The sequence below is a fragment of the Doryrhamphus excisus genome, chromosome 10 (genome assembly GCF_030265055.1).
Source record: "Doryrhamphus excisus isolate RoL2022-K1 chromosome 10, RoL_Dexc_1.0, whole genome shotgun sequence".
Taxonomy (NCBI): Eukaryota; Metazoa; Chordata; class Actinopteri; order Syngnathiformes; family Syngnathidae; genus Doryrhamphus; species Doryrhamphus excisus.
In genome coordinates, this window is record NC_080475.1 from 16251049 (window position 1) to 16275208 (window position 24160).

At 41.8% G+C, this 24160-nt stretch overlaps 1 protein-coding gene across 13 annotated transcripts in view; it reads right to left on the minus strand.

Annotated features, from left to right (window-relative positions):
- prdm16 (PR domain containing 16) overlaps positions 1-24160 on the minus strand; it is a 193157-nt gene that overhangs the window by 21715 nt on the left and 147282 nt on the right. For all 13 annotated transcript variants that reach the window (XM_058083292.1, XM_058083290.1, XM_058083288.1 and 10 more), the window contains one exon: positions 705-845. In XM_058083292.1, coding sequence (XP_057939275.1) covers positions 705-845 — 141 coding nt within the window. The remainder of the gene's footprint in view (positions 1-704; positions 846-24160) is intronic.

Here is a 24160-nt window from a genome sequence, read left to right on the forward strand (position 1 = left end):
CCCTTTGTATTGAGTTGTGGTCTCCTATAGAGCAGCTACACACAATAACCTGCAGAGAAAACTTTGTAGATTTTGCAGAATCTGCAGCTATTCCAGCCGTATTTCCTTGGATTTGTGCTTCCTGCCAACACGGTCTATTTTAATTTATTCCACCCACGGCCCGCCTCCGAACATGCCCACTCTGCTGTGATTGGTGCTTCCTCACTATGAACCATTTAAGGAAGTCCCCTGGGTCTCCTTTAAGTGTTTTGAATTGTTTTTCATTCAACGTTAATATTATTTTATTATAATATATTTTTTCCAAGATTCTATCTTGAGATGAAATTAATCCAGTAGACTTTGGTCCATATATTTTCCAAACTTCATCCCAAGTATAAACGACAGATACATATATTCTCCCACTTCTTGGGATAATGGTTTTATGATCAAGGAGTACCAGTTGGCCTCTTCTCTCAGGCTTGTTACATAGGTCATTTCCTAATAGCCCTGGCAATTGGCCCAGCCACCGCCACACAATAGAGCCATTCCTTAATCATTACCAGCCAACATATTATGCAGCCACAATGGTAAAACACACACACACCAGTCTAATACCGAGAGGAGCCTGCTCAGCACTCTTAAAGGATGGCAAACAGGACAGACAGGCAGCATTCACACAACAATGTGTCTCCGATGTGGAGCGTGAATCAAAGTGGGATGCTTACCTGGTCTCCAGTGAGGTGGCAGGCGGCGAGGTTCTGCTCCTCAAACGAGGGGGCGGAGCGGACATACTTGAGCCAGCTGTTGCTGGGGGCGTCCGGGCCTGTGTCCAGAGCAAACTTAATGTTGCCCATGTCGTCCACCACCTGTTGGAGAGCAACGGGCCCAGCATTAGAAGAGCAGACGTTAATGATGCACAATAAAGTTCGCTCCATTACTAAAGCATTACATGTTTGCTTCATCTGTAAATGTGTTGGATTGGGTTCAATTCTATGTGATGTAAATCATCCTAAAGGTGCATCCGTGGGTGTTGGGGCCAGCCAACCATGTCAAGCCTGATGGACGGGAGGTACCACGAAGGAGAAAGGAGGAGGGAGTGGACTAACTGTGGATTCTTTGACATGTCAAAAGGCATATTGCAGCTTTTGTAACCAATGCAGTCGCCCTGAGACGAGCAATTCACGTTACCCGTATTCACAGAGAATGACAGGATGAAGGGGGAAGACGAGGGCTTGTTGTGGAATAACAAATGAGAAGGAGGAGTTTACCATGATACCTGGCTTAAAATGGACTGTTTTGATTCCATTTATGGGCATTAGTAAATGTTTGAGTGATGGAAAAGATAATAGGCACCATTACAACACTTTATAGGAAAGACAATAGTATTTTAGAGCTTACGGCATATGTTCTTAAAAGTGATACTGCTATGGTTTTCTTGTTAAAGCAGCATTGTACACGGGGTAGCATGTAGCAACTAAACAACAATGGCTGACCACTGTGCTCTAGATTTAGACTTATTGATCCACAAGGGACATTTCTTGGTCGCTGTAGCTCAATTGCAAGAAGAAAAAAAAATAGGTGTACAGTACCTATTATATAAAAAGCAATATGATTGGGTACATAGTAAGGAAATGTACCCGAAATACAAAGAATATGTTGTTGGGTATGTGTGCATTTACTGAATCAGAATCAGAATCAGAATCAGAATCAGAATCAGAATCAGAAAAGGTTTTTTGCCAGGTATGATCAAACACATACTAGGAATTTGTTTTGGTATAATAGGTGCAGACACATCTATTAAAAAAGAATGAAAAATACAAAATATACAGAATAACAGTATAAAAATATGTACATAGTCTGTTTTTTGTTTGTTTTTCCTAAAAGTCCAAACTGGGCGTTAATGTAACGCATATAGTGAAAGTACTGCATATATACTGCAGTTGGGAGGCATTACTGAATCCAAAATAAAAATACCAGCATGCAAAAAGCATTTTGCATTGGATCTGCACATTTACGTTTTGACTTTTCAAGCTCATCCACTCCACCAAGCTATCAGCCTAAAGCTCTAATTTCACCCCCATGCCGCATGTAATAGCACACTAGTGTTAGGCCTCTGGAGACAGAGCAACAGGGTTAATTACAACTCCCAATCAGCCTGGCCGAAAGGCGTTCCCGGCCCTCCAACGAGCGTGACACTCCTAATCACGGCCTACTGGAAGGAACTCAAGGTGTGATGGAGAAGAACCAACAAACCGCTAGACGTTTTTAGATGCGCATGTATAGTTCATGAACTCTGGCAGCCTTTTTTCCAAAAAGGCATGTTGTTTTTCCAGCTCGTAAAGTGTGGCTGCTCATGTTCTTGATGTGCGGGTGAAAGAGATTCTGGTGCAGGTGGTGAGTTTGCAGGGTAAATAAATATGTCAAGTGTCTGGTCGTGGGTGTGAAAGAAGTGGTGCAATGCATGCGTGCTTGTCCAGATACAAACATGCTTTGGAGGTGAGAGGGGAGTCCACCTCCTTAAATGTTTTTCAACAAGGTTAATACCAGGGCTGGAAATAACCCTACAAAGTTTACTGACCTCAGGTGACAAAAACACATTCACTTTAGTTGAAATCTTTCTGGTGATTGGAATGTCTTGAAAACTTGACCGATGTTACTAGTCCACATCCACAGCTACCACTTCTTCTGCTTCCACTTTATAACGTCAATGCTTGAGTCCAGAGCTTTTATTTTACGTTATATTACGCCCCTCCCACCTCCACGCCAACACTGACTGAACAGTTTGTCGTGGGAGTGTGACACAGCTAATGCACATGTTCAATGAACACAAGAGTTTTTTCAAGGTGAAAGGGCGTGGCAATGGAGGCATGCTTACGTATTATGCATGTTGCAATTCCAACACACTTCATGGGTACCGCCCTTCTCACTCCATTTCACCGTACACCTGAGGGTCTGACGGCGGGCTTAATGAGCAGCAGGCCTGTGCTTTTCTAAGTGTACATGTGTGCGTATGTTGTTGTGGAGGCCAACTAACACCCTGTCTCCGAGTGGAAGCCTGATTTATAAGGCTTCAAATGAGGTGCAACAGAGAGGGAGAGGCCAGAACAATCCCACGGCTGACTGTTTGTTTATTTACTTATTTCACTTTTTTGTTACCGCCTTCCCCCCACGTTACATATACGAGGGAATGGCGCTATATGTACGAGATGGTTTCAAAGCGACAATGTAGTAGATAATTCCACCCAAACATGAACACTAAATTATTATTATTATTTTACACATGAATGCAATATTTCACCCCAGAGGGTTGGATTAGGGTTTGAAATCATTAGTTATCATCAGGGGTGAATGAATGAATATGAATATAATGAATATGAATGAATGTAGTTGACATTAGGAAATCCAAAATACAAATAACAAACAAGAACCGGGATATAAATTTCCCACTTTTGGACATATTTAGTAGAAATACTCAATTTTGTTTTAGGCCACCATTACATTTACACAAGTACACACAATGCAACCATTCTGTCCAGTGGACAGTGATCAATTATATAATAATAATTATTATTATATATTATTAATTAGCCTATTATTATTACTATCATAATTCTTCTTCTTCTGATTATTACTACTACTACTAGTAGCAGTAGTGGGCTAGTATTAGCCTGCTTTTGCCCTATTATATAAAATTTGTCAGATATTTTTTTTGTAAAAAAAAAATAAAAATAAAAAATATAAACTATCAACTTATTTAGGGGGGCTTCAGCCTAACAACGCCACTGGTTATTATCTCTAGCAGCTTTTTGTCATTCAATTTTTTAAATGTATTACATTGTCTGTAAAACTAAATATATTATATGGTAATGGTCATTCAATTCACAGGTCCAAATGTCCAAAAGGAGTCAAATGAAGCAAAGCTTATTTAATCCTATCCTCATGTCCAAACAGAGTAGGGTGAAGCAAAGCTTATTTAACCCTACCCCTCGTCTGTTTGCCATTTATTGTAGTCATATTTGATCAAAGAGCATTAGAAAGTACCTCACAAGGCTGCATAAACACGAGCACCAAAACAGGTGTGCCCATGAAAGAAGAGCAGCGTCTCGGAGTGGACAGGATGCAGAGGCACCTCCACAGGAAGCTCTGATAAGAGCACTTCTACCGCTGCTCCGGCACACAAAGGGGAACCTTGACAGCTTCAAACCTTTAATGGATGTCTCGACATGGCCTCTCCTTCGTCAGCCATAGCGTGTGTGTGACGGACGTGTGAGGCGTGCAGGGCTGAATTAGAGGAGGAAAGTTGCTTGTAAGGCCAGGTGCTGGTGACAAGGTGCATATTATTTTCACTTTGACTGAGGGCAGAAAATGGAAACGCTGCTTGGCGGTGATTGTGATTTTGATATGAGCCGGAGATAGAAGCACTTAGAGGTGCGCCACTTTGCTACAGTGTTTAGGGTGTGTTCACAATGTGTACTTTAAAACATGTGCTGCAGAGAAATACACACAAACAATATTCTAGTCATACATTTTAAACAATACAGGTGCAAATTTATCTTTTTATACTCACACATTGGGTATACCGGCACAGCCCACAATGCCAAATTTGGATTGTTACACCGTAGATAGTTATTCTAACGTGAAAAGGCCTGATTTAAAGACACCTGTGGTAGACTATCACCAATAGACACCTGGAAGTGTTGAGTGTGACATAAGGGGCTCGCCACACTAACGCCTATACTATTCCCTCTGAATGGGCAAGTGAACAATTTAGCCTTAAAAAGAGATTTCCTGGATGATCCTTTATGAGATTTTAAAAACTGCTCACACTTCCACTTGAAGCAGCTAGGGGGCGACCACACCTGGGTTCCATGTCAGACTTTGACATGGAACGCCTCTGTAGCTGCAGGTATTAGCCCATGGAGTTGTTGTTGACAATATAAAAGAAGTACGAATTACATGCACATGTGCTATAGACCACAGTGTCCACAGAGTCCACAGTGACAGTGGCGGAGTGAGCGGCTGTGGATTGGACTGCAGGGCTGGTTGTTGGAGGTGTTGCAAATTAAGGTGCAGGACCTCTAACAAGGAATAAAGACGTGTGTGTGAGAGTGTATATCCTTTCTAGAAGAGTGTCTGTTTCCAGTTGGGGGGGCCCCATCATGCACGCACACACACACACACACACACACACACACACACAAACAGGAGGCGACTCATAAAGAGACGGAGAGAGTACAGATGCCCACGTTGGCTGATCTGCACGTGTGTTGTGTGGTACAAGACATGACACACGCCACCGTCATATTAAGACATGTTTGTCACCTATAACACAAAGCTAGCATGTCATGTTTTGTTCAGATATAGCCTACCTTGTTTTTAGCGACTTTCATTTACAAATACAAAATGTATCCAAGTGGCATCCTCCATCCTACGCCACCCTCAGTAAAAACAGTTTGGAGATGTAATAATGCAGACTGCCATTGTTTTCTAAAAGTGATAGAAGACAGTGAGTGGTAGAATAGAGTGTTTATATTGAGCGAGTGTGTATGTGCATGTGGCCAATTAGTAGTGCTGGTAATAGTATACCTGTGTAACCAACGTCTGGCAGACTAGTGACAGCTAAAGAGGAAACAGGCAGTAAATCCACACACACACACACACACACACACACAACTCCAGATATCTATCAAGCTACTAAGAAGGTGTAATGTAGCGTAATGTGTTCTTACACATACAGTATGAGTTAGTGTACTATGTACAGTACATGTAAAATGTGTGCAATGTTAAATGTAACCCATTTTTAACGGGGCCGGGTCGCTAGGGTGACATAATTAAAAAGCAGGCAGCCAGCTTGGGAAGGGCCCAGGGCCTTGTAAAAGCCATCTGGGCTCCAGTGTGTGTTTGTGTGTGAGAGTGTCAGAATGTGGCCCGGCACTCTAATGACCCAACTTGCTTCCTTTAAATCAGTTGCATCTGCAGAGTCACACAACTGTCATGTGTGGTGTGTGTTTGCCTTATAAATGTGTGCACAATGTCACACACTCACAGTAAGGATACACACCGACCGGTATATCTTCAATATGGAAAATAAAAATACTAACTTTTCCAATAAAATCCTTGTTTGTCAGCTGGGATAGGCTCCAGCATACGCCCGTGACCCAAGTGAAAATGGACGAAACAGTGTGGAATTGCACTGCCTCATACTGAGAACCGCGAGTACGATGACCATTATGTACAACTACTGTAGATTAGACACAGTATAACAACTTTCTAATTAGTAACAGCTGCAAATTTATTCTTTTGACATTTTGATAGCAACAGCAGATGAGACAGTAAACCTCCACAGTAAACTTTCTAAACTATCCTCACGCTATTGTGCCCATGTCTTGCCGTCCGATGGGTTGCCATGTTCAGGCAACTTCAAACAGGAAGTGTGCACGCTGTGAAAGGGGACAGGCAGTGAGTTACCAGGCTGGGGCCTCATTAATGAAACAGTCTCGTGTTATTTACAGCCTCTTATTAAAAGCTTGGATAAATGTGTGTAGGAGTGTGCCTGTGTGTGTGTTTTTTTTAGTGTGTATTCCCTCCTAAATGTGATACGTTCAAAGTAAACGCGTGTGCAAAGATCAGTTTCACTGTTGTGCAGGCTTTTACAGGCCGAGCTTTTATTACATGTATTTATGGCAATTAGCGAGGAGATATATTAGCTCATTACAGTCGAGCAGGTGCTGGCTAAACGGGAGATATATGAACAGTGCATCAGAGTTACACTGTGTCCCGTGGAGTGCCCCACCTTAGCCTTTTTTTTTTTTAACATACTGCACACTTCGTACGTCCAATAAACCATATGCATTACTTATGATAACTGCAAACAGACCCGAGAAAACAAAGTGAGTGAGTGATTTTTAAATATACAGTATAGTGGGAGGAAACTGGGTTCCCTGTTTATTGGCTGAAGAGAACGCACAGTGAGCATACCGTTGTTATTTATGGGCATGTTTGATGATGCAGCTGACTTTGTTTACACACAAAATGTAAACGCACTATTATATAACTGTGGTTACATCTATATTGGTTTTGTGGTTATGGGGGTTTTCCCGTATGTTTTGTAGGCTTGTTTGGATTTGCCTAACAACATTGTAATGAGCTTTAAAATTAAATGATGTTATGTCATTGCCACAAACACCCAATCGGATTTCTTGACTGTCATCCCAATAATGCTCGTAGCTGTGAGGGGCCATGTTTGCATGGTATCTGAGGAATGCTGATGTACTATGATGGTGTATTAACCACTACTAAAGTCTTCATTTAAGTTATTCCATTGGGATATTGGGCTGAAGATGTGCAGAAATAATATAATAGCATTATATCCTGCCTGATTTTAGTATGTAAAACGACTCACACACACAAAGACTGTTTATTTGTGTCTTTTACATCAAATAATTTTTTTGAAGCAAAGTAGACATCACTCAATTAGATATTAGAAAACAAACCAAATGAAGAGATCTCTTCTTTAATACAGCACATAAGGTTAAACAATGAAACCAACTTTCTGATTCAAACAGTGGGAAAACAAACGATTAACTTCCTGAGCGCAAGTAAATCTCTTGGTCCATCAAGACCAAGAATAATATATAATAATAATGAGGTGAGGAAGCCTGCATTCAACACCAACACAACTTGACCTCCACTCTATCAACTGACATCGGAAGTGAAATGCAAAATATGGACAATTCCTGGAACTGGGCAAACACAAATAGGGAAGTGGTGTTGGCCACACATTTGAAAGCATGTAACACTATCAATTATTTATTAACACCCGAATAAAGGGATACTTCCTTCGATAACATGTTCTCATTTTCTTTTGCACTACAATGGACAGCAGAACGGAGAGACAAAAAAAAGCCTTACATGACTAATCTTGGATACGTCTTTTCCATTATGAATGTAAAAAAAACATGTCAGTTGCTGCTCAGCATCAAACGTGAATTGAGCTTAGCCAACTCAAGAATGTCTTTGCTTTATTGCAAAAAAAAAAAGAAAGACAAAGAAATAAACTTTAAGGATGCACAGCAATGGCTAAAATATTACTAAAATATTACACCTCTCTTAATACTTTGCAGTGCACACCTTGCAATCTTTAACAAGACAGCAGGCACGATCGTGCATCAGTCACTGATTGTGTTTTTTTGTTTGTTTCATTCCTTCTGTTTGTTTACTGGTGATATAAAGTAAATTGGATTCGCTGCAGCCAATGAAGGATGCATGATGCTAGGAGGGGTACAACCCACCTCCAAGGTATTACATAAATATCTGGAAATTCTCATCTTCCACCCATGTGTGTGTTCTGTTCTTGTTGTTTCTGTCAGTTTTGCATGTGTGACGGTGTGTTCAAACACACACACTACTTCTGTGTCATACTAGTGTATACCTCAGCTCAACCTGGGACTGAGACTAGCCAGGACAGAAGGCCGAATAGTGTCGGTGAGAAGGAAAAGACCCATTTCATTATTGTGTAAACCATTGTTTTATTTCCACACTTCTCCACGCTCCCTTTCTCCGCTCTGTTATTACTCTGGCTTCTGGCCCGTGTTCAAGTGAAAACACAATAGAGCTATTGAGACCACAGCTCACACCTTCTTGGTCCAAGCCCCGACTCTGTGACACTTTCAGCCATCACATCTCGCCATCTGAAACGACTTCCTTCGTTTATGTCCCGTACTTACTTTTTGCTTCGCTCTTGACAGGCCGATTCAACACATCCCTTCATGTTAATTGTCACCCTAACTCAAGACTCTGGAGGGCCCCAACATGCAGGTAATGGATCCTGCTTGATGACCTCCATGCAGAGGCCCACACATCCAACCTTTAATTAAGAACGCTCGTCCTCTCTGCCCTACGAGAGGGGGAGGGAAATGGTAGAGAAGTCCTGGGGTATCAGAATGTGTGTGTATGTTATAGAAGCCCCCCCGTATCCATGTGGTTTGTGTTAGAGCCATGCACTATTAACAGTGTGTCAGTGGGCCCGGGGCCTGCAGGTTGGCTATCAATCCACCCTTATGGATGGCAGCCTATATGGGAGTTATGGGTCTTAATTGACTTAATTGATTTGAGTTTTAATTGTAACTGCTTGAAAGTGCAGCTGTAATGAGCAGAGGAGTGGTTAAATCAGGGCCGGGGGGGGGGGGGGGGGGCAGTTTTGTGTTTTTGTGTCGTGACACTTTTTTCTTAATCCATCTTGTGTAAACAGCCATTAAAATCCTTCCCAATATAAAAATCCGGAACTAAAAGGCCCTCTCTCAAGTCCAACCTTTGACCTCACAAATGCCCTTCTTGGATGATGGACACACGCTAACATATTAAACCACATTTTCCAAAAAGAGATGAATACTCCATGTGCGTTCTGTGGTGTCCCGATATATATGTAGATTTTTTTTAAAACATAGATCAGGGTAAAAGAGAGAGAGCTCAACGAGTAATTAATAATTAATCTGTCGTTTAAAACAAATGTTAAAGTCTGCTTTGTGAGCTGGAAAAAATGAATGGGGGAAGCCGAGAAGAGAGAGATAAATGGAGAGGAGGAGCAGCTGTTGACACAAGCCTTCTCCTCTGTGTCAGATAAGAGATAACTGGGCTGCCAGTGTTTACACACACCATTAGTAGTGTCATCAATCACACACATATTGGGGCTGGTGCACACACATGCACACAAAATGATGGGGGTGGAGGAGGATTACTGGGGGGTGACACAACATATTGCCCTATTACGGTGTCAAGCATGTCAGACAACATCCTATTCTTCATGGCTCATCTCACTCACACACGAGCATGAATGAACGTGGCTGCTGTGGTAAACTGCACCCAGAGCCATTTTACAGACAACTAAATAAAAGGCCTTTTTCTTTCCTTACATTATTTACAGGAGTTATATCAAAACAAAGTCAATGATAACAATAATTTTGAAGTACCATAAATACTGTAATTAGAGCCGGGGTGTTTATTTCCCTAAACTACGCAGAGAATTGGATTTAACTGGAAGCAGAGAATCATTGGACGTTGTTATGAATGACAATTTCATTTTAAACTTTTATAATAATTTGGAGTGCATGAGAAAGTGGAAAGGAAAAAGCAGTTGTTCATTGACCACATGTTCATATTAAGCATATTGCGCTACACCGCAGCAACAGAACCAATGTTGTGACCGCAGTAGCTCGGCCAGAATAAATATTACTTATGATTTTATTGTAAACAACAGGTGTTACAGACGTGAGTTCCCAATAATGATCAACATTTTAAATGCTGATGACACGATGTGCAGTTAAAGCCATCTTGCAGGTTGAATAAAAATTACAGAAGGTCGCCAGTCGTCGCCGTAGTTAATGCCAATGTTTTTTGACCGAGTGCTAATAACAGACCCCAGCGGTTACTTGATTGTGTAGACCACGCATCCAGTGGCTACAGGAGACTCTAACTGAATTGCGGCATGAATAAAAACATTTGCGGTGAGTCACATTTGTTTGTTTCACTTTCACTAGAATGAAAATAAGTCATGGCCTTCTTCTGTTAAGAACAACCTCCTAACTGTGACGTCAATAATGGAATATAAATAGAAAAAAACCCTATGCCATCATACTAGAATAATCCAATCAATGACCTGTGCCTCTTGATGACATTTTTACCCCATTTTACAGACTCAGTAGGGGTGATAATAAAATACAGAAAAAGTCCCAAGCAGACCCCGTCATTAGACTTCAAACTGCTGATAGCGTCCAAAGGAGCATTAACGTCACAGCAGTAAGTAACAATGACTTTCACACTATCAATTGATTATTAATGCTGTCATTATAAGTTACTTCTTGGCTTTGCAAAGACCAAAGGGAGCACGCAAAACAGAAAAAAAAACTTTGAAGTACTTCTTGGCTCCCAATGGTCACATTAAAATTGAAGGCATAATTTGACTGCTCACTAACAACTGATGGAGAATGCTACCCTCAAGGAACGTAATCAGAAATAATTGGCCAATCAGCATCAGGAACAAACACTAAACCTCACATGGTGAAGCTGTGGCATACAATGAGGATAAGCATTGAACCCGTGCCATTTCACTTGACACTTGACACTTTACTTGCACTTCATTTGGCGAGCGGTTCATTGTGGCGAGGAGGAGGCATAGGTGAAAAACGACAGAGGGAACATTTGCTGTGTGCGTATCAACATATTTGGACGATATATTTGGCCAAGGACAAAGAGGAGGGGAGTAGCTCTTGGCCATCTCTATTTTGTAAAAGTAGTTCTCACAAGAAAAAACCTTGGTGAGCCCTAAAATAACTAACAGTACATTTAAATATCTATACATTTTTTATACTGCTTATTATCACATACTACAGTATTAATTGGCCCTGTACCCTAGAAACCGCCCATGAATGATACGGGAAAAGGCCGAAATGATACTGTGTCAAAGCCCAGGGCAGTGATACTGATAAAATATAGAGTTTAACCATGTCCAGTATCAGCCCCCGTAGCTGTCCACTCAGAGCGCGCTGCTCTGGTATCGTGCCCGTGAAACAACCAATCAGAGAACAGCGCACGAGTGTGAACACACAGTTTACACTGTTTAGATATAATACATGTAATAAACTGAAAATTTTCTGGAAACAAAATGGTCTTTTGATTAAATAGTACGTGATAATAAGCTCATGATTAAATAGTATGTAATAATAAGATCATCACATGGTTTGTCTGGTATCAGGCCCAGTATCATGCCCCCAAGTGTCAGTATCAGCCCGAGACCGAAGGTCTGATACCAGACAAATCATGTGATAACCTATAATTACCGCTCACAATTTACAATGAATCTATGTGATCGGTATTGGTATCGGCCGACTTCACTCATGGATGATCGATATTGGCAGCATAAACACACTGACCGGAGCATCCCTAATATTTACACATGTTGTAGTGAAAAACCTAATTTCCAGTGTTTTTTTTAACCTACTTTAATTGAACATTAAGTAAATAAAAACATGGTCGGTCAGCTGGAGTCAGGAAATAAATCAAGTCACATGTTTGAGTCGTGTCAATATCACTCGTGGGGGACTCGTACCGCAGCAGCTCATCTGTAACACTGCAGGCATACTATATGGTAGCATAAAGCTCAAGTAGTAGGATATTTTAGGAGCTGTTTTCTTCGTCTCAGTTGTATTCTAGTGATTTAGGACACATTAACAACCGCATAGTAAAATGCATTCATGGTATCAGCTTGTGTATTTGCACCATCTGTCTCAATGTGGACTCGTGAGCTTGTTAGTTGTACTAATTACTGCAAACAGCACAATGAATCTTTTTAGCGCAAAGCGCCGTATTCACAATGACCTCCCCGTGTGCTGGAGCTCAGTGGTCCTGGGGGGTATTTAGGAGGTAAACATGTTGACTGCACCTCCACCCCGCCATGTCACCATCCATTTAGTTGCCCACACATGGTAATTAGGGAGCCACTCGCTAATATGAGCTTGGTGCATACATGCAAATGAGAGGCAAACAAAAGAAACGCGGTGATGGATGACAAGGTGCGATGACGGCAAAGGCTCCATGAGGGGATACTTAGCACCACGGCTAATTAAAAAGCCGCAGCATTGAAACTCATTAGCTGCAGCCACAATGAAACCACGTGGCTGACTATGTGCCAATGCCGGACGGTTCTTCAAAGAAGGAAAACAACATCGGAAATGACAGAGAAAAATGATTGATATGGTTATTGAGCTAAGCGGAGCGGTCTATGTGGGCACAAACTAGTTTGGTTTGCGTTGGCCCTCCTGTGCTATTACCCATGAGCATAGCGCAAAGGGCTAGCATCCCAAGAAAGGTTACCATGAGCATGGCAATTAAGGCTATAATAGGATAAACAACAAGTCGGCTGATGGAGGGAGTGTGGGGAATGATTACAGAGGCAGAGTCCTGTCGAGGTGGGTGACTTTAGCTATATTGATCTGTGGCAAGGGAGTGGAGCAATGTGAGAGTGGCACCCACTGAGCGTGTGTAGCTGTGCTCGGAACACACACCCAGTCTAATGAATGTACGCCGTATAATGTACTGGATATGTCAGTGGGCTTTGTGTGCAAGGCCTCTCCACCAGTGTCTATGGTGTGTTTCTCCTCTGGCAGTTCATTTCATCCCAGCATGCATCGTCACGCTCTTTGCCCTGCTGCCCTTTGGAGAAGGCAGGCCTCTCCTAACATTTACTCTATCATTTAACAATAAAGACATTTTGCCATTGAAACGGGCTAGGAAGAGAAAAGCAGCGAGGACAAATGGCAGCCGTGGGGATCAATGGTGCAAAAAATTGTTTTTATTGAATGCCTCACATTTCCTGAAGACACAGATAAGAATATGATGGCGAGCAGAGCGTCGTGGGAGTTTGTGTATAGGTAACTACGGTCGGCTGGGTGCACAAATAAATGAGATTATTGATGTTTCATGTCGAAGGTAATGTTGGCGTGCGAGCATGGGTTCACTGACCTGAGAACAAAGAATTTGGATCACGACTTGAGATGTCTTTGCATTAGCTGAAGCTGAACATTAACTGCAACTTTTTGGGGCCGTCTATGAAAGAGCATTCACTATGAAACATAGATTAAAAATTAAATATGGGGTGTTTCACTTTCTGGAGGATATGCGGCATAGAAAATGGATGGATGGAAACACTCATATTGGTCTTCATGCCACTGTTAGGTCAGTCTTAAGGTCTTACAGATGCATGCTTTCACATTTGGAAGATCCAAACGGCAATCCAAAAACTGCATCCTCACTAAAAGTAAAACATCTCTGAGTATTTCTATTTCAGGGCTGAAAGATGCTCAATTCCATTTAACGACATGGCTCCAGAAACAACATTCGACAGAGATAAATCAATGAATGATGGCTGTGTGTGCGTTTCTATGTATTTTGGACAGCATATAATGAAGTGTCCAATAGCTGATGGTTCTAAGTGCCAAAGTAAGTGATGTTCACAAACTGTATGAAATGAGAGCTCATCTACGGTGTGTGTGTGTGTGTGTGTGTGTCTGCACTCACAAAGACACATTGAGAGGCCTCAAGGAGAGGTTTGGTTGGCTTCATGACGGGACTCAGGAATCTCATCTCATTCACAAAGCAAACATTTCAGCTTTGCCGTGCAGCTTTTCAACACTTTCCACTAATTCTGCTCATTCCCGGCGCACATCATCTTCGTAAACAAACCGCCACTCTGCTGGAGGAAAGTCTCTCACTTATCATTCCGAAAAGGAGCAGCCAAGATCGACCCTTCGCTGGCTGTCATTATTGAAATGTCAATTGTTCACATCCCATGTTTAGGTCTACTCACCACACATGAACAAAGAAGAATACTTGATGTAGATGATAAGAATACGTACTATTAAGTATGTTTTGGTTCAGTAAAAAATGCAGTAAAGATGATGTGTATGCATATTGCACATTGTTTCATAGTAAGAAGCTGCATTAAAGATGACTATGTTCACATAGGGAAGAAATTATTGTGCAATTGATTGTTAATTGTGTCTTATTCAGAGCACATTCAGAACAAAGCCTCCCTCCATTTGTCGTTTTTTTGTCCACAAACATTCCATAGCCCTCTAAGCATGTGTTTTGCAGGTTGAGAATATATCTAATGACTGTGCCGCCACCCTATCAATCAGCAGTATTGTGTGGACAGTGAAAATCAATGGCTGCATGCAGAGCTACCTAAGGTCTCGCACACTTCATTTGTCATGAGCGCTCGATACGTCAATGGCCACAAATGACAGCACATTTCAGTCAGGAGGTGGAAATGTTTTTGGCTTTTTTTCACATTTCTTTCACACCCAAATTCTCACCTCTCTTAGGGCGGGGCCAATTTTATGTTTAGAATTCCTAATAACTTTCACTCCCTGCACATCGCCAGGGACTCTCCCTGCTAACCTTCTCTGTTACGCTCACTTCAATGTGTGCAGCCTTATCAGATGAACAGGTGGTTTGGAGTTTCATTCGACTTCACCCCCTCGCGATACTCTTTTCCGCTGTGCTTATTCATTCCTCCTTCCTGTGCTCTGAAAGTCAAGCTTCCCTTTACAAAACCCTGCACTTTTATCTGGGAGACCCCGTGACCGTCACAGTCATGGCAGCAGCCAGCAGGAGAGAAAGGACAACAGAGGTCCCTTGGGAGAAGCCAAGGGTGCGTGTATCTCTGTGTGTGTGTGTGTGTGTTGGCACTGTATTTTGTTGCACAATGTTGATTCAGCAAAAAAATTACTCAAACTTTCAAACTTCATAACATTTTGTGGAGCTATAAAGATGATACACAGTGGATTTTGTTTATTTAGCAATGTACGTAAGTATGTCATTTTAACAGAAATAAGTGAGCCTTGACGACAAGCCAGCATCATCTCTGAATATTTGGAAGGACACAAGTCACCCTAGTCAACATTATTATTGTTATTATTATTATTATTATTTACCCTTATTTACCCAGGCAAGCAATTTAAGAACAAATTCTTATTTAAAATGCAGCCTGAACATTCTTCTGATATTTTTTTGAAATTTTGCCAATTATTCCCAATCCTTATGTGAAACATGAACACATATTTCTTTCCCTTTTCTGTGCATTATAGCACAAGAAAACGAGTTAATTTCAGCTAGCTTACAATGCTGTTATTGGGATACAATGACTCTTAAAAAAACGCTTTGTTTGATATACATGCCAAAACTTTTTTTCTTGGTGCATTGATACACATACATATGCTAACAACAGCGACGGCAACACTTACCATCTCCTCTCTCATTTGGATGGCTGTGTCTTCCAGCACAAGACTTGTGCTTCAAATACTGGAAGATTCTGCAATTATTATTATGTTATCATCACTCGGTGTTTACTTTTAATTGTTTTACCTAATTTATTGTATTGTTTCTAGTCTCTTTTAAATGTTGTTATGTCTCAAATGTTTTTTTTTTTTAATTTGGAATAGTGCCTAAATGTCTTACAATATGTCCATTTAAGGTCATACATTGCACAATGCTGAGATGGCCATAAAGACAGACAGACATGGCCTATCTCAGGGGTGCCGCTGCCCCTGCTGAGGTTATTTATAGGAATAATCTTTCAGCATGTAATGCGGTGTAGGCCTGCTATTATGTTACAGCAGAGGAATGACATCACATCAAAACGAGAGGGACAGACAACCTAGACATGACTGTTGCCCGCAAAACTTCTCTCTATGCCCCTTTAGGACAGCCAAGGCTCGGGTCTGATGTCATGTTCATTGTTGTTATTTAATTAGGGAGATGGATTCGGAGAAGCAGATGTAACTTTTTGGCTGAAGGACAAAGCTGCATATTCTTCTTATTTCAGCACAGGCTCAACCATGCAGGATTTTAAATAAAATAGAAGACAGTAAATGCATTAAGTGTCCTTCACAGTGTTTAGGCATAAGACCTTCACATACAAAGGATGGAAACCTGAGACGTTTCTGCTGTGTGCTGGTCAATGTCCATCATTTCCATCATTTCTAACACCAGATGTCATCATTAATACACTGTCATATAATCATTGTTCAGTCACTATTTTCATTTCTTTCATGTTCAATTCACGTGAGCACAGATGGTCTATGTACCCAATAAAGACGGATAGGTAAGGCTGACCGCTTGATCGCTACTCAAATAACCAAACAGTTTGTTACTGAGATCTGCAGTTCTATCTGGCAGCCCAGACGCCACTCCTGATTACACTGACATGTTTGTAGAGGGGCACCGGTAGTCAAGTACGTATAGCAGCCCACAAACTGACGACACATATTAGTAGTATCACCATCATGGTGGCCAAAAGTTGCAATGAAGAAAAAAATGCAAAGATGTGTTTACATTAGGCCACTTCCTTTTGAATGGACACGTACTGTACACAGGGAACATCCATCTGAGGGATACAGTAGCTAAAGCTTTGGAACAGAGACAAGTCTGGCCTTTCATCTAAACGCTAACAGTTCTCAGTCTCCCCAGCTATTAGCCCAGGGCCACAAGATACGTTGTTAATGGCTGAAATAAATGGCCCTCCAATCATGGATGTTGGCCTGTGGAGGTTATCATCCTTGGTGTAGCAAGTGAAAGAGAGCGAAACAACCTAATTCCTTCCAGCTGCAAGACTGTGTGTGTGAGAAGGAGGGAGGGAGCGAGAGATTGACTGAATGTTCAGAGGCTAAAATGACAGATTTACTTGGCCCCTTAAATGCACCAGACAGACCAGGCTGCATATACTGTAAGAGGGGCCCCTTGTTAAAAGAACAAGAGGACCCCTCTGACTAGACTGTGTTCGTGTGTACGTGGAAGGTGGGATAGACTCCAGCGTACCCGTGACCCTAGTGAGGATAAGGGGCATCGAGAATGGATGGATTGATGCCAATGCTTTAATGTAAAGTTCATTCATTCATTCATTCATTTTCCACCGCTTATCCTCATGAGGGTCGCGGGGGTGCTGGAGCCTATCCCAGCTGTCTTTGGGCGAGAGGCGGGGTACACCCTGGACTGGTCGCCAGCCAATCACAGGGCACATATAGACAAACAACCATTCACACTCACATTCATACCTATGGACAATTTGGAGTCGCCAATTAACCTAGCATGTTTTTGGAATGTGGGAGGAAACCGGAGTACCCGGAGAAAACCCACACATGCACAGGGAGAACATGCAAACTCCACACAGAGATGGCTGAGGGTGGAATTGAACCCTGGTCTCATAGCTGTGAGGTCTGAGCGCTAACCACTAGTCCGCTGTGCCGCCTGTTCCAAAAAGTTAATGAGAAAAATTTAAATGAGAATGGCAGCCAATTCATATGTTCTGTTTTACTTGCACATGTGTTAAAATAAGTAGTCTCTCCTACAGACTCCCTTCTTACCGTCCCAAATCCCTGCCCCCTCGTGCACTTAATTCATTTCCTCATTTATGCAGTTGCAGTCATGATACCACCACATACTCTCAAGCCCACCTTCACATCGCACATGCACACACACATAAACACACTGGCTTTCATCAGACCTTTACATTAGTGCTCTTTCATTTACAATGTGAATTTTGTGGTCTTTTACCAAAACCTGTGGACTTGGACAGCTACTTCCCCTTGGCCATCAGACTGCTGAATGCCAAATAAGCCCCTCTACCTGCCCACACGCACACGCAAACTTTAAATTGTTATTATTTATTCAAAATTATTTAAATTATTTGTGCAATTTACTGTTTACGTTGTACATTGTTGTTCATATTTGATGTCATCTATTTATTCACGACATTATTATTTATTTATTTATTTATTATTATACGGGAGCCAGGCAATGACATTTTGTTGGCAATTTCACTGCTGTGTTATCTATCTATCAGCAATCTCTTTCTTGTAATCCCCCCCCCCCCAAAAAAAAAAACAAAAAAACAAACTACTGTCGGCTGCAACCACGTCAAAATGACATTAGCAAACTCAACTGTCTTCTTGGCATGCAGCCGTACCCCTCAGCAATACACACACACACACACACTGTAGGGACTCATGTCAACAGCCTCACAGAGAGTCGGACATTTGCATCCTTGAACATGTTCAAGGATCTACTCCTCTGAAAGTGTCTGTAAATTGATTTACACTGTGTCAAAGAAATTGTCCTCATTGTTAACGAGAGGAGCACCCATAGTTTATAGTAATAATTATCAACAGCGCTAGGGCAGGAGCAGAGCAACAGACTTGGACTGTCTGAGGCATCAGTGGCTCTAAATTGGAGAAACACAAGCCTTAATCCCTGAGGTGGAGTTTCCTCCTTCAAAACAGAACAGTACTCACTCTTTTTTATCTGTGTGGTCCACTGGCTCACCTTTCTGTCTCTGTGTCACTCTCTGCCACTGCTATGCTTCCTTGTTCTCCGTTTATGCATTGTGTGTGTGTGTGTGTGTGTGTGTGCGGGAAGCCTGATCTCCCTCCTCAAGATACCCTCTTAACCCTAAAGTCACCTGGATGACCCCTCGCTCCCCAAGGATGCCATGAAAAACGGAACATTGAGCATTGTTTACCATAACTGGTGTTCTTTTTGTCCATCTTTGACTGACCTTTGACCTTTCCTTCTGCTGCTTCCAGAATACCCCTCATACATGTTTGGTGAGCTAACATGTGAGGTAAGGCAATACACAGAGACCGCTATCCGCTTACATCCTCAGACCTCTGCAGAATAGTGTGTTTGTCCTGGGCTCGCATGTTTTTCCCACCCACAGTATGAATACACAGTAGCAAACTCACACTTTGCTTAAAACGCGCATTCTCTGTGAGTGATTATTTTCCTACAGGCTACTTCTGCCTAACACACGTGAGAGATTGTGTGTTTGGATTAATTACTAGGGCCGGCATGTCTGTTTGTGTGCGAGGAGGTGCGAACGCGAGGCTGGGTTTATTGAAAGCCGGCATCCCTCGGATAAACATACAAGCACTGACAAGATTCTCCAAAAAGGACCATCAAGGTGTCATGGGAGATATCGGAGAAAATAATCAGCCGGGTGCGGAGGTGCTGAGGTGCTGAGGAAAAGGGAACGTGCGGACGAGCTGAGAAAACAACACGGGAGGAAAATAAATGGCAGGTGTTTGAGGAGGTTTAGGATGACGTTTGTAAAAATGGGAAATGGTGGAGAAATTCCAGGGAATCCTTGGGAAAAGATGAGCGTCCAGGGTACTTTGTTAGAATATAAACCTCTCTCTATTGTTATGTTACGCTACCCTCTTTGCTTGGAAAAATACGGCAAAGGCTAATTCAATAAACATAGCCTGCTTGAACACAACGGGGCTCACTTTGACATCAATCTCGCAACTTGGGAACATATAACTCTACCCAAATGTTTCAAGGCTGACTGGAATTTGTGTAAAATGAAGTGTTTGAGGTTGTTGCAGAGAGAGGCACGTGAGACACCGTCTGGAAATGACAGCGGTCAAAAGAGGGAGGTCTCACTCCGCCTTCTCATTTGGGAACATTATAGTGACAAAGAGCAGAAGATGCCAGGCTTACGTCCAATCTGTTCCAGGATGCTGGCCAACCTCCAAATTTGTTCTGATGTTAAAAGGATTTGTTATGAATAACAACAGCCCCCACAAACTATGTATATGGAAAAGGCAACAAAAAATAGTAAGTAACCTGTAAGTTCTATTTCAATATTTTTAAAGCCATTCATACCTTCATTTAAAGTGACCACACTGGAGTCGAACTGCACTCATCACAATTCATGTAACCTCCAATATAAGTTAATACTTTTCATGAAGTACACCGAAATCTCTATGACATTGTTTCACATTGTAAAGCAACTTTAGTGAAGAATTACCTAAAAAATAGTCACATTTATGAATTATACAAATCAGGCAATCACTGTGTGAGTGAAGCAAAATGTCGGGATCATCTTAAAACTTTGTTAGGACCCATCGTAACAAGCAAACCAATTGAAATAGGAGTAACTCACAAACCACAGACGTTGTCAGAGCAAAAATTCCAAAAAATTCCCACAGGGGTGAAACAGCCCCCAGAAACTATGTATATGGAAAAGGCAACAAAAAATAGTAAGTAACCTGCAGCCATGGCAGTAAAACCCACAAAACGCCTGGAGTACCTGCTCCCCAGGATTGAATATACAAGCCAAAAATAAACCTTTAATTCACGCCACAAGGCAAACCCCCTTTTTTTTTTTTTAACCCTACTAAAAATACAACATCGGTATTGGACCATGATGTCCAACAGCTGTGTGAGAAAGACTTTGAGAGAGCCTGGCATTTCTGTGGTGAATGTTAAGGCGGGAGCCAAGTGGAACCACGGCAGACGTGCGGCTGGAATTCCGGGTTCAACCACTGGCTTCCTCCTTACAGTTATTGACAAATCACTGCTGGCACCTGCTGTGGACCAAACAGAGCCGAGAAGAGGTCCTGCCCAAAGATGGTAGAGCGGCACAAGATTACCTGTTCTCTCGGTTTCGGCACATTGTTAAGCTATAGATTGTACTGATCAATGGGCCTGTTACGACAATCAATAAATCAATTAATTGCACGGTAAATAAAAACAAACTTGACAATTGTGCCGGCCTTGTTTGTTTTCCTCCGATCTCTTGACCAAACATGCTGGATAACAAGAGGGTTCACTCCGTCTCTCTCTCTCTCTCAACACTTGTGCATGTTGGTTTTATAGCAGAATGAATGGAGTGAACCCAGTCAGTGATTCAGTCTCTTTATCCCGTTGGGTGGAGTCAGGGCTGCTTGCAGTGAATAAATGCAAATATGATTGTAGGTACAAATGTGATGGTTTCTACGGAGAATGCCACTGTCTTACTGTGAGAATATTGCAGTTTTATACACTGACGAACCGATAATGTTGTATGTATTAGTTGTCAAGTCAAATGGGCATATTTCAGACCTTGTTGCAAATGGTGATTAATCAATTCATTTGAAAACTGCACTGAATATAATGTCAGAAAAAAATATATACTAAATAATATATATACTACTCTTATGACTTTATTCCCACAACTTTCATGGGGGTAAAAATATAATAATTCAAAAACACAACAGCAAACAAAAGGTATTCCCCAAGTCAACGGGAATTGTAGAGTAGTAAAAGATATCATATAGTTCACAAAGGTCACACATATCATCATATACCACACACACAAATACAACGTGTCTCATCATCTGTGAAGAAATAATGGAATTATATATATCCCACTCGCCCCCTCCCTCCTCCTGCACGCGGCGAAGCATCAAAGTTCAGTGTGGTGATAAGTTGCCTGTGTGCGTTGCCTCTGGCCATAACGGTGTGTGGTGTTTTCCTATTACTGGCATGTCCTGTTTCATAGATGGATGGACCTCAGGCTGACGTCTGCCACTGCCTCCGTTCTGCTCTCTGTGTTATTACCGAAATCGATGTCCATGTCTGCCGCTATTTATTATCGCCCCCACCACAAACACAATCACCACCATCCCCAACAAACAAAGACATGATGGAGAGAGAATATTGGGATGGTCTACTGAATGGACACATTGCCGGCCTTGGTTTCAAATACAAATGGGATCAGCATCAGAAGCTTCCCTGTTGAATTAAGAAATGATTAGTGCACCCTTGAAGCTAAAATGCAATGCAAAAACTGAGATATTTGCATATGTGTGATGCATATGACAATATTGTGTGCTTGTGCATGTCTATGTTAGAAGGTGGTGTTCCAGGTCCTCTGATCTCCCCCCGTAACCCCACAAAGACACTAATAAGCCACTGATGATTGATGCTTATGGATTTCTGCGCTGCTAATTTCTGTAACTATCACAGTTTGAAAGATAGCTGAGGGATTTAGCGGAGGGGGGGCAAGAGAAGGACCTCTTGTACTCTAAGGGAACACAAGAGCTGTATTATGTGATATTAAAAAATGGCTCATCCACTAACCCTTCCACACCCACCCCCAAATCCATCGTCCATGTTCTCTCCCTCGGGCTAGGTTTGTGATATTTATCTGCACACTGTCACATTAAACCATTATGTTTATGGAATATGAAAAGCAGGGCTACAGTATATGATGCTGTGTTGTACAAGGTAAACCACTGGGACGCACTGATGTTCTATTCAGGGGTGACTATGGAACTTTGTAATATAATCAAATGATTACGGTAGTAGTAAGTATATAATCCATACTTGAAAACACATTTATGGAACATTTCAAACCATCACATTTTATGTTTTTTGCTATTCCAGTTTCATAAAATCTAGATAAACAGTAGATAAACATAGATTGACAGTTACTATGATACCCATTATGTCATTGTATGGTCATATCACCTCGTATTTTGGTAAAAGGTGCATTATTTAAAAAAACAACAAAAAAAAAAACTGTATTATGGAAAGCAGGAAGTTAACAAATGTAACAGTTACTGATTGTAAAAGTACCAGATGGAGGGGTGGGATTTAATCAGCTTTGCTTCTTCCTACTCCTTTTGGACATGTGGAACTGTGAACTGATTATGCGATGCATTCAATTGTAATCTGATGCATGTTCAAATGAAATAAAACCATTACCATTACCATAAAGTAATTGGAATGGTGCTGGCCAATGTGAACATACCAGAGTGGACTGGACAGGACTATTTTGTGAACATGGTCTTAATGAATCAGCAGCAAACGCAACAAATCAAGTTAATGATAATGAATCAAGTTAATGATGCTTTCAAAGACCGGTGAGGTGCCAAGAAAATGCATTGATTTGCAAAAACATTTCCCATCAAGAGCAGACCTCTCCGGCAACAACACCCAAAATCCCTTAATTACAGTGTAAAGATAAATGCATCAGGACTTCACTCACATTACTTAGCCTGTGACGTTAAGACAAACAAGAGGGCAATAGCAAGAGGGCTATAAAATGAACACAACCAGTTTAAATGAACTGTTTCAGCATGATTCTGGTCAGTCACATGATGCCATTGACCACTGATTGACAGTAGAATTGATTCCAATTCTACAAGAGTCTTAGCCCACTGGGTTTTACTTCCAATAATGTCCACCAAAGCTTTCCACGTGCTCTTGCTTCTAGTGAATGTGCAACAGGTTTCCCTTCCATTTCCCCACTTCCACTAAACATCATCCATCACTCGTTGTCATATCCGCATGAGCTCACACTGCAAGTGAAAGTCAGGGCACATGCTCAGTTACGCCACACGCATTTATTAATATGTCATCCTTCTCACTCCAACGCTGGATGGATCCTCCCATGTCCCAGCTAGAGTGGGTTTTGTGCTACCTGGTCTGTCAGGGGTGGTCGAGGGCCAACTTTGTGTCAGTCAGGAATGTAATTAGGGAGAATTAAGCGGTATGGATCTTCAGGGGAGGTCAGGAAGTGCTGGCAGGGTCGTGGTGGGTCACAACCAAGCATTCTAACGCTTTATTTCATTCTTTCTCTGTCTCATAAATGTCAGACATGTCAGACTTAGTCATTTTTAACTATGGAAGCTTGGCAGGAAGATGTAGGTCTCTCAAAGACCGGCCAGGATCCGAATGAGGATCCGCAAATACGATCATATTAACCCGTTCTTAAATCTCTTCAATAGCTTCCCATCCCATTTAGGACTGAGTACGAGGTGTCCCTCGTCAATCATCAGTGCATTCACGGACATGCTCCCCA